This window comes from Chanos chanos, chromosome 5 (genome assembly GCF_902362185.1).
Source record: "Chanos chanos chromosome 5, fChaCha1.1, whole genome shotgun sequence".
Lineage (NCBI taxonomy): Eukaryota > Metazoa > Chordata > Actinopteri > Gonorynchiformes > Chanidae > Chanos > Chanos chanos.
Genome location: NC_044499.1, coordinates 18,226,420 through 18,237,840, shown reverse-complemented (window position 1 = coordinate 18,237,840; position 11,421 = coordinate 18,226,420). Strand labels below are relative to the sequence as shown.

Genomic DNA, 11,421 nt, shown 5'->3' with positions numbered 1-11,421 from the left:
ATTATCATCTTTGTGATTATTAAATGACAATCAATGTCCATGCGAGGCACCCAGAAAGGCACGATACATCTTAATTTCCCTCACTGTTAATATACTGGAATAAATACATGTCAGATAAATCATAACTGAGGTTTCAGGAAAAAGCAGGATGATTTCCCAGTGACTTTTCATCCTGCCTTATCTCTACAACCTGAAAAAAAAAAAATCAGGTTCCTCTTGAGAGAAACATCCAGCACCTTATAACTGTACATTACAACTGATTCTTATAGTATACACAATCATTAATCACCCGTCAGTGAACAAGGCACCCATAAGAGAATAAGTCACTAGCAGACAGAATGTAATGCTCTTCTGACAATAATACAGGTAACTGACAAAATAAAGGAAATACCAACATGTCATAGCAACAAGTTTTCTTGATACAGCATTGTGACATTATGAACCACCAATACAGCCTCAATGCACCCACACAAAGGCTCTGTAATTGTCCTGGAGCTCTGTTAGAGGGATAGCAGATCATTCTCTCATCTGAAATTTCACCATTTTGTTAGCTGATATTGTCATTGGAGTTTTGTTGATGGCAGTGGAGAACATTCACTCAGGTGTCACACCAGAGTCTCCGATAAAAGTTCAGATGGGTTGGGATCTGCTGACAGAGATGGTCTGGGCACAGAGTTTACACAGTTTTTCTACCCATCAAACCATTCAGTGACGACTCGTCCCCTGTGGATGGGGGTACGGTCATCCTGGAAAAGATTGCTCCCATCAGGATAGAAATACTTCAGTAGGGTATGAAGATGATTGTGCACAACAGCTGTGTTTGTGGATGTATACCTTGCTCTCTCAGTGGTTGAGTGGGCCTAAACCACACTACGAACGCACACCCCCATGCCTTAACAGAGCTGCCACTGTGGGAGAGACTTGGGCCTGTAAGTTTCTTTACAGACATGTACAGTCACCTACTTGTTGAAAACGGAGTGATGGATGCCTGATCATCTTTATAACTTTTTCCATATCTTTTGCAGTAGGCAATGTTTTCTTTCCTTTAATTCCAGTTTCAGCTAAGAAACTGTTCCTTGTGAAACATCGACAAATTGAGCACTGTTTGTCACTGAAGCTCTGGCCAATAATCACCTATACTTTAAAGTCACAAAAAATGTCTTCCTCCAACTCTGGAAGCTAAACAATGGAGGCACAGGCATAATTAACTGCTTCATTAACTCAGGAACTGCGACCCTGTCAACGTACTTGATTAAAGTCCTCCTTTGTATTTCACTTACTCAAATGTTTCCTTTATTTTGGCAGTTAAATGTGGGTTGCAAATGGTTGCACTTCGCTGGACACAATTTCACCGATTAAAAATAACATAATAGATACATATAGCAAGCTATGGGGAGCTGCTAGTGTTATGATGTGCTGAACTCCACTCTCTCTCTCTCTCTCAGACATTTGGTCAAGTAAAGTCCACTGCACCGTTACTAAGCCATTACCCCTTTAGTATGGGATGATTATGAATAACAACATCCATGCTTCAGCTATGAGATATTCAACAGGGCTATGACACAGTATTCTCAATATTCACGTGCACTGCAGTAAAAATGCCGCCCATTTAGGTGTCTTTTTTTTTTTCATGCTCTGCTGTCTTACAATTGCAGAACATGACACAACACTCCAGGATAGAAATACCGAGCTGATCCCATCTGCTTCCAGTCTATGAGAGCTAATGGTCTACTAGCAATGTAGGCCTATCCACGCAGTCTCAGAGTGGTCAGGTGATTTGAGCTGTCTGACAGAGCATGTATTTGTCGTTGTTTAGGGTTTGCGTTGAGTAGAGCGTTGCCGGGTTCCGCTCAGGCCCTGTCTTTGCGTTTTAACTTGGAGAGGTTGGTGGCGGTGCCGTTCTTGTTGAGCAGCTTGAGAACACGTTCCTTATGATCCAGAACCTTCATCATGGCATCACGTGCCTCGGTGATCTGGTCAATCACCAGTTTACAGCGCTGCATGTTGCCCTGAGAAGCAGAGAGAGATGCATGTTATGTCTCTGTGAGACTGTCCTGGTCACAAACAGTTCTTCAAAGCTTGTGATGGATTACATTGTCACACTACAGCAGAAACTTGACAGTGCAGTGGACAACTGGTAGCACACATCACATTTCAGAGATCCAAGGTCATGTCCATGTCACGGCTAGGATCAGTTTTTTTTCAGTTGCACGTAACCGCACATAAAAATCTCAAGGAAAACTCATTTGACCAAATTATAACAATGCAAATGTTTCAGGACAAAAAGAGGCAAATAGTCTAATGAAACAAGTAGCTTTGTTACTTTGTGCCTGCAAAGAGAAACAGCAGTGTCCTGCAGCACTGTTCAGTTAGACTGACCTGAATGAGCTCATTAATGCGATGCAGCTCATCATCAGCGACGGCTTTCTTTTTCGGGATAAGGCCCTCCTGTAGGTTGGTGAGACGGCTGTACACGTCATGTTCCACGCTCGTCTAGAGAAAGAGGAGTAAAACACCACTGTATAAAAGACTCTCAGGGTAAAGCGTGAATATCAAAACCTGCAGATGAGACAAGAAATGTTTTCTCAGAGAAAAAGTCTCACCAGCTGTCGGAGTTGAGCAGCACACAGGTGAACCTTCCAGCCCTGAGCTCGACACACCACTCCCCTCTGATTGGCCATGTCCTGCAGGGTGCCCTTCTTTTCCTCTGAAGGCACCACACAACAAAGCACAACTAATTCAACCATTAACATCAACCAATCATATTTGATCATATTTAGCCATAGGGTGCCAAGGGAACACAAATGGTGTGTGATTATGAACTTATTTGTGCATGCTGTAAAGAGTTTTATTAAAATCCAGAGAATGTGTTTAAAATGTATACGTTTTATAGATTTTAGTCCCTGACCTTTGATGCGGATGTCACTGTATCGTTGAAAGTGGTGGTAAGCAGCCTTCCATGGGTTACGGTAGTGTCGAAGCAACGTGATTGGTGGACGAACGCGAGCAGGGACATAACGCACTCCCTCTTCATCTATACAAAGAGTGGAGCACAAGTCAAACACAGCACATACAAAGAAAAAAAACATAGTGGTAAATAGCTGGATTCAGCATGTACCTTAATATTGAACTGTGTCTGTGTATGGGATGTGATTTTACTATTCAGGAGCTGAAATATGATGAACTGTGTGTGATTCCTCCACTCACCGATGTACTCTCTGGGCGGAGACTTGCGTTTCTCCGCGCGGTGGCTGAGGGGCCGAGCCTGCACTTTCTCCTCGTCTGTGCTATTCGTCTCCACCATCTCCGTCTCTTCCGTGGATATGACATGCTGCTGCTTGCGGGGCTTTTTGCGCGGTGAGGCACCTGGGACTGCCTCAGCTGTAGGTACAGCCAGAGTTGACGCACCACTCTGTGTCGCAGAGGGCACTGAACAAAAAAAAACCGTCGACGCATAATTATGACAAAAAGCATTTTCACATGACCACTTCCAGATAGGCTACCTGAATTTTTCTGCTAACTATTGATAAAACACAATGTGACATCTGTACCTGGTTTTGAGGTGTCCATGGGCTCAACCTCCTGCTTAATATTCATGTCTGGGAAGGTGGAGCTGATGGCGCACGCCGCTGCACTACTGGCTGCCGGCTGGGTGGGTGTGGCTACTGCACTGTTGAGGGAGGGGATGGGTGGAGTGACCGCCATCGCTGCTGGGATTGTGGAGAGGGCTGAGGCGGGCTGGGAGGGAGGTGCTGCTCCAGCTGTGAGGAGAGAGGAGACTGACTGGGAGGGGGAGGAGCCGTGCTGCTGCTGCTGTTCACTACCCTGGGTGGGAACAGCCTCCATGGCAGCAGAGACTGGGGGAGCAAGGGCCACATGGATGTCAGGTTTGGGCTTCACTCTGGAAGTTCATTAAAAGGTAAAGAGGCGATTACAACTGACACAGATCAGCAGAGATGTCACATGAACAACGAGTCTCAGAACTGTCTACAATTTTAAACCATGTCGGTTGCATGGGAGCATGAAAGACACTAAACTGTTAAATCATTGTGTGATGTTGTCTGTTACTATGACTGAGCATGCGTATACTGTTCCATAACTACACAAGATTACATAACAACTGCAGTAAGTAAGTTAAATTCACAAAGCCAGAGGCTCCTAAGTTCATTTTTACCCAGCTGGCCTTGGTGATCCTGATGCACTCCTCATAGCTCCTTCTACCCTAGGACCTGCAGATTCACCAAGCTGACCCGGGATCAGGTTTTTCCTCACTGCCGACCTTTGGGGGGAAAAAAAAAACAAATTAAAAAGTCTACAGAATCAGCTTTTACCAGAAGAGCAAATATAAGCTACCGAGAGCTCAATAGCATAAGCTAAATTTACAAAGAGCTCTTTAACAGGCACCCACTCACCCTTCGTTGGCGGGCTTCTTGCGGAGGATGCTGGGCCGTGGTGAGGACACCAGCGTGGGGGTTCCTGTGCTGGCACTCTGAGGGTGACTCTGGGCCACGGTAGAAGCAACCTGACTGGAGTTGAACGCATTGCTGATGGGGTTAGCCACCAAAGTGGAGCCATCAGCCAGTACAACTGAGACAAAAGAGCACAGATACAGAGTGTCAGGGAAATTTAACAGCCGTGTCTGGTCACAGTTTATCATTTAGCTGTGGATTGTAGAACATCAAAAATGTGGGGTTTTTTTTTTGACTTGGGAAGCTTCTAATGGTTTATTGTACAGTGATTTTAAAATGTTAACATGATGAGTGTATTGCTAGCTTACCTGATGCTTTGGAATCTGAGGAGGGTTGCTGACTGTTGATTGGTGCAGCCTGCACACCCTGGTTGGAGATCTGAGTGGATGTGTGTATGCCTTGGGCTGTGATGGGTGTAGGTTGGATACCCTGAGGTGCCATAGCTGTTGGTTGGATGTTTTGTGTGTTGATTTGAGCGATGCGGTCAACTGTCATCAACTGCATGGAGTTAAGATGAACTGCTGAGGCCACACCCACAGTGGTTTGAGCTGGTAGGGCTGCACTGGGGGCTTGAGCTGTCACTGAATCAACAGAAGAAGAAGCTAAAGTTTGCATAGCCAAAAAATAAAACAAACAAAAAAAAAAAAGACAATAGAGGCAGTGCAATGGAAAGAACAAACAAACAAAAAAAACCCTGCACAATCACATTACTTTGTTCATAAGTTTCCAGTAAAGCAGTGTGAGAAAAAAAATACCTTTTGTTACATTTCCATTATATTTATAAAATGTATGTATATGGTAACATCAAAGAAAATGTTATTAACATAAAATAGCGATTTCATGCGGACTTAAAATTTGAAAAAGGACATAAAGATTAGCCTGCTTCCCAGTGAATAGGCTATACCTGGGTACTGTCGGATGGTGGACACAGAGCTGGTGATGGGAGTATAGGTGTGGGTCAGGGGGTATGGGGCTGATGGGTAGGCAGGCAGGAAGTACTGGAACTGAACTGGAACTGATTGTCTGAGGAGGAGCACATACATTCTCACACATTTTCCATCACCAGATACCAGTGTTACCAGTTAGACACTGACAAAACTCATTCCTTCTTTTTAACTGATCAAGATGTTAGGACATCACATGTTGTCATTTCTCATCCCATTTCAGAGCTTATGCCACAGACGTCAATAAAATCAACTCATTCTTGGTATTAAAGTCTGACTTTGAATCTCCTATCTGTCCTCCCATAAAAAAAAAAAAAGAGTAAACTTAAGAGTTGAGCACAAACATGTTCCTTAATTTTACAGCCTATATTATACAACATGTCTTCTACAGTCCTGTAAAGAGGTCATTGAGGCAATGGGACCGGCTGTTAACCTGTTATCACTGCGGTTCTCCATTGTGATGGGGTTGGGGGAGGAGCGATGGCCAGGAATGGGGATGAGGTTGCCCCTCTCGCTGGAGTACTCAGACTGAACCCGTGGGGATGTATGTGTGATCGGCTGGGGAACCACTTTAGCTAATGTAGAAAACAGACATAAGAGTATGTGAAAGGGAAGGCATGCCTGGCAAATGAATCCTGCCAGTCTCAGATAATCCAACAAAAATGTTGAGTTTAATGATTCTCATTCAGTTTTACTGACTGCCAGATGAATTTGAATTATTCTTGTAGTAACACTTATGGACATTCCTCTAAAAAACACTGACTAATCCGTTACTTACCCACTGGAATGGTTGAGGTTGTCACTGTTGTGGCATGGGTGGAATGTGAGGACATTGTCATGGTGACAATGTTACTAGTTGTTATCTGGGTGTGAGGAGTTGAGGCTGAAGAGGGAGAGAGTAGCTTTTAAATTACATAAGTTATAAGTCTGTATGAATGACCTACTAGCGTTGTTAAAGCAAAGCTTCCCTGTAAAGATAACACTATCAGTTACCTGTTGTGGTTGGAGATGGTGCAGTGTTAGTAGCCTGAATGGGAGCCACTGTAGCTGCAGCAACAGGAGTCACTGTGCTGAAGATGGGCTTCTATGATTTAAATTAAATTATATATAATATTAAATTAAAGATGAGTGCTAAAGAGCATTTTCATGTCAATACACTCAAGTTATGTCTACATATGGACACTGACATCTACATGAGGGAACTGCTTTTGGGGGTTTGTTTTTAAATTTTAATATTTGTCATGTACGCCACGCACTAATTTTTCTAGACTGATTGGTAAGGTTCAGTGTAAAAGCTGAAAGAGTTCAGTCTCTCACCTGTGCCATTGAATGGGGGAGGGGTTTCTGGGCACCCACGGCAGGGTGGGATGGGAGAGTGATACGAGTGGGTGTCTCCCGTGACGGAGGAGGCCGCTGGATACTGACAGAGACTGGAGGAGCATGGATCGTCAACGCCTGACGTCTAACATCGGGTCAGAGAAACAAACCCACGTAAATTCAAGCCATCCAAAGAATGACAAACTAAAGATTTGTGTTGAACACATTTGTTTGTGCTACTCATGCTGAACGGTCTGAAACAATGACTGTACAAAGCATGGACAGCATGGCTCCATGCCCTTCAGTTCCATAGAAATGAAGCCAAAATTCCTCCGCCATGTTCTCAAATTTGGAGCCAGAGTTTGCGTGGTAGAGACGAAACTGTAAGTAAGGTACACTTACTCATTTGGTAGGCTTGCCCCCTTCTCCCAATACCAAGGGTCTGTTAGTACAACCAACAGGACAACAGGACACGACTGTCAAAACGTTTACATTTAATAGCTATAAGAAATGATCAAAACAGTGGTAGGTTAGACTGAGTTGCCTGGCAAACTCGACTACAAACTCAGCTACTCCATGTAATGAACAAAAAGGGCATGACGCAGGAGCTGCAGCTGATCTCTTCATTCCAACGTGCATCCACGCCGTCTTACGATATAGCAGAATAAAGTTTTAAAAACGAATTTTTAGGGGAAAATAAAAAATGTGCAGATATCAGCACAGGGAAAACTAAGTGTTTGAGTTATACACTGTAGATGGAAAGACAGTTTATACGAGAAAAGTGACACGGAAAATAGGCTATTTTGTCATTGAAACACATAGGGATGGGCGGTGCTACACATTATACTGGAGCCTGCCAGCAGGGGCGCTAGATTTGTGGTTGCTTCACTTTTTAGAGATGTTACGCTGTCCATGCTTTTTACAGTCACTGGTCTGAAAGGTTTCTCACCCGTGGACAATTTCTGCAGTGTGGGCAGGCACCGTGCTGATGACTGGAGACTGAGGCCTGGTGGCAGTGACTGGACCCACAACAGTCGGCAACACTGCAGTGGAGGTCGTGACAATCGGACGTGACTATGGCAGGAAAGCAAAAAAGATCTTAACTTGACCTCTCTCAGAGAACAACTGACTGTTGTAAACTGATGAATGCTTCAGGAGGGAGTTCTATTTAAAGCCAGATTAACTGAGTGACTCAACATGTGTATAAAGCAGACCTGAATAGGCTGGTGGATGATGTGCTGGACTGTGGGCTGTCCTGCCACAGAACTGGGACCTGTGGCTGGCCGCAGCACAGTGGGCCCTTTGGTACTGGACATCACAGCAGCGGCTGCAGCTCCTGCAAAGATACAAACAGTAAAGAAAACATTTAATACATTAACAGTACTCCTTCTCCTTTGACAGTTCATGACAAAGTTTTTTTTTGTCTTCCAGTCAGTGAAGCTTTAGCCTGAGAGTTAACCTTTGGGTAAATGTGGTGCAAACGGGTGTTGGGGCGTAGCTGAAGACCCTATCTGCAGGGTGGGGGTTCCACTCCGAATGATCTGCACGTTAGTGGCCATTAGGTGGTGTAGGTTCCCTGAATGACCCTAGAAACAACAAAACCATGAGGTAATTTAAAAATACTATGTACCACAGCATTACTGACAAATACGTCATTTGCGACTTTATATTGCCAACACCATAAACAATGACCAAACACTGTGAATTTAAAAGAGTTTACATACAGCTTCTTGAAATGACAAGGACAATGTCAGTCCTCAGATACCCACCTGTTGGCCACTAATGGTTGCCACAGGTATACCAGAAGACTGTGCTAAGGTGTTCTCCATGGTAACATGGCTGGGCACCTTGGGCGGCAGAGTGAGATGTCCTTGTGTAGATGTTGGTGCAGGGGCAATGACCCGGCTAGGGATGGAGGTCTTTAGGGTAGACTGAGCGAGAGAGACAGAGGGCGTGAAAAAATGATGCCGCAATAATCGTGGCAATGAGACAAGCTGATTATGTTCAGGATGAGAAAAGATCCAGGTACTTCTACAAAAATAACCATAACAGGAAAACATGTCTGGCTTGTCACTTAACAAGTTAAATCACATTATTTGCATGCCATGGACCCATACTCACAAAACAGTTGAAAGATAAACATCATAAACAATGTACTAGAAAAGCAGTGCAGTAGTACAATATAAGCTTCTGTAGGGAAGGACATGAAAGCCTGATACCTTCATTGGTCCCTCAGTGAAGGCGAGAGGTAGGCCCTGGGGCAGGTGGGGTGGTGGGGCAGCCACAGACACAGGTGTGCCTGGCTGAATGGGAAGGTGTTGAGCTAGAGTGGGAGGTAGAGTGGAGGATGACCCATGGTGTTGGGGTTGAGGGTAAGGTCGCACCACCACCGTCTCGTGTTTGTCTTCTCTGAACGGTGCCACTCCAGCCGCACTGGATGCATGCTCGCGTGGACCATGGTCATTATCACGCGCACCATCCTCTGGCCCTCCTACAAGGAACAATACAAATGAGTGAAATGCCAGACCACGGCTCAATAAACTGTATATATCTGCGACTATTTAGGCTTATCCTCTCAGTGCAATAGTTTCTTTATAAATTGAGCTGCTGGCATGGTGAGGCAGAGCAGCAATGATATGGAGCATATTGCTTCCTATTTCCTACCTGCATTGACTTGAGTTCCAGACACTACTGTAGTGTTAGCTCCTGGGACTTGACCTTGTCCTAGAGGCGGAGGGACTCCTGGACGTGGATACTGCTGAGAACTCATCTTCTGGTTCACTTTTTGTCTGAGAAGACCATGTTAAATTAACGCTCGATAATCCGTTAGACACAGGACAGCCTAATAAAAACGTCCATTCGGTCACGAGCGATATCACTGGCGTTCTCGGTAGTATAAGAGAATCCCATATTGACTTGGACTCTTAAAGGTATCCTACTGTACTCGCTGTAAACGAAATATCCGCTGCTCATTTGCAGAATTTATTTATCAGTCTTGAACGGCCACATGAGTTATCGCACACTACATATCCTAAATTAATTGCACTAATATACAGATACTGATCGAGTATTGGATAGTTACCAACCACCCAGGCAGTCCACACAGGTTAACTTAACAACTTAATATGATAGCTATCGCACTAATACATTTCTGCTCATAATGTAATTCTTCACGAAAATTCTCAGTTTCAAAACATTTACGCGCAACCGATGATAGCGGTCACTGTTTAAGTCTACTTCGTCAGTTATTTAACATTGATTAATCACTGGGAGCAGCAATCAGAATCTATTTGTTTTCCACCTATTACAAACTTTAAAATCTGACACCTCCTCTACTGCCATGTACTGAAGCTCGCAAGCTAAGTCTGCCAATTCGATACCTTAGTTGTGTAGCCAGCTAGTTAAACGCTAACATCCACTGTTGCACTGTTATCAACTCAACAGGCCAATCAGGATTCAGAATATTAGGCGGTTCAGTAATTTAAACATTAGCACGCCTCTGTTATCCTTGCACTAAACAACAACTATTTCAGCAACAAGCCATCTATATACATTAGTTTGTGACACAAGGAAAATACGCGCTGTGTCTTTCGCAAAACAGGCGACCAGAGCCAGCTCGCTAATGTTGACTAACTATATGCTTCTGCTGCAGTAGTGCCCGCTTGCAGGAATTGTTGTAGAGGAACAAGTGCTAGCAAGATTCTTTTGCTGTAGACACGTTAGCCAGGAAACGTCAGGTACAAACAATTCAATCCATTCCGTGATTCCAAATTCCTTATTATATTTTGTTTCAAACAAGAAAAAATTTATTTACCGTGTTCGTGAAGTAAGAACTCTCCATTCGTCCTACGCAGCCCGGTAAAATGACCTGGGACGTACTAAAACGCTAATAAAATTTTAACTTCCGGGTTACAATTCAAAGCTGCAAGGGTCAAATTAATCAGTGTTCATTAAGGGAGGATAGGTGCATAGGACCTTAATCATTTTAATTCGGATAAATTCAGCGAATCTTTCCAATGCTGCCTCAACAAAATGATCTTTTCGAAACTAGCGGCCGCGATGGCATCGTGCAGCCCACTTATGGATCAGAGCAGCGGATTTCTTGCATGAATCTGTCGTCTATAAACAGAGCGCTACTGTGTTGCGTCCTTAAGGGTAGATTGTCTCCCACGGTCTTTTTAAAAAACTGTTAATGATAACATACAGGTTCTTATGAAGAAACAGAGAGGTCTGTTTAAACTCCAATGTCCGGCGTCAACTGCAGCAATGCAGAAAAATCATTTTCGCATCAGAACTAAGAGAGGGGAAGCACATGACAACGCTGATAGAGAAACAGAAAAAAGAGCGTGGTTAGAACGCTGAGTGGACCTAAATGGGATGATACATGACCTTCAGTGTTACAGTCTGCCTTGATTTAGACCGAAAAAAATTAGAGGCAACAAATGTAAAAATGGTATTAAAATAGTAGTTTACTCTTTACCTGTAACCATACATTATGCAGCCATTATTAGGCTCCTTTGGCCTGCTGCACACGAAAAGCTGTCAGTCTTCAAGCCTGAAATGATCTCAGTTATCGTATCTCTGCAGGTGTCAACCGGTGACTTAAACATACATCAAATCATTCCCAGGAGGTGTAGCCAGAGGTTCTCGTACTCAGTAAATGGTCAAGGACCAATACATAATTCACAAAA

At 43.9% G+C, this 11,421-nt stretch overlaps 1 protein-coding gene across 1 annotated transcript; it reads right to left on the bottom strand.

The window, feature by feature from the left end:
* Positions 1–1,850: 1,850 nt before the first annotated feature.
* Positions 1,851–9,500, bottom strand: sap130b (Sin3A-associated protein b). The gene is made up of 20 exons (XM_030775283.1): positions 9,399–9,500; positions 8,950–9,210; positions 8,500–8,661; positions 8,190–8,316; positions 7,945–8,066; positions 7,680–7,804; positions 6,731–6,875; positions 6,407–6,497; positions 6,192–6,296; positions 5,847–5,988; positions 5,374–5,492; positions 4,778–5,050; positions 4,413–4,587; positions 4,175–4,279; positions 3,552–3,901; positions 3,208–3,429; positions 2,909–3,034; positions 2,604–2,707; positions 2,380–2,493; positions 1,851–2,009 (listed from the first exon to the last, which is right to left on the bottom strand). The coding sequence occupies exons 1-20, from the start codon at positions 9,498–9,500 to the stop codon at positions 1,851–1,853; spliced, it is 3,129 nt and encodes a 1,042-aa protein (XP_030631143.1).
* Between the last annotated feature and the right edge of the window lie 1,921 nt (positions 9,501–11,421).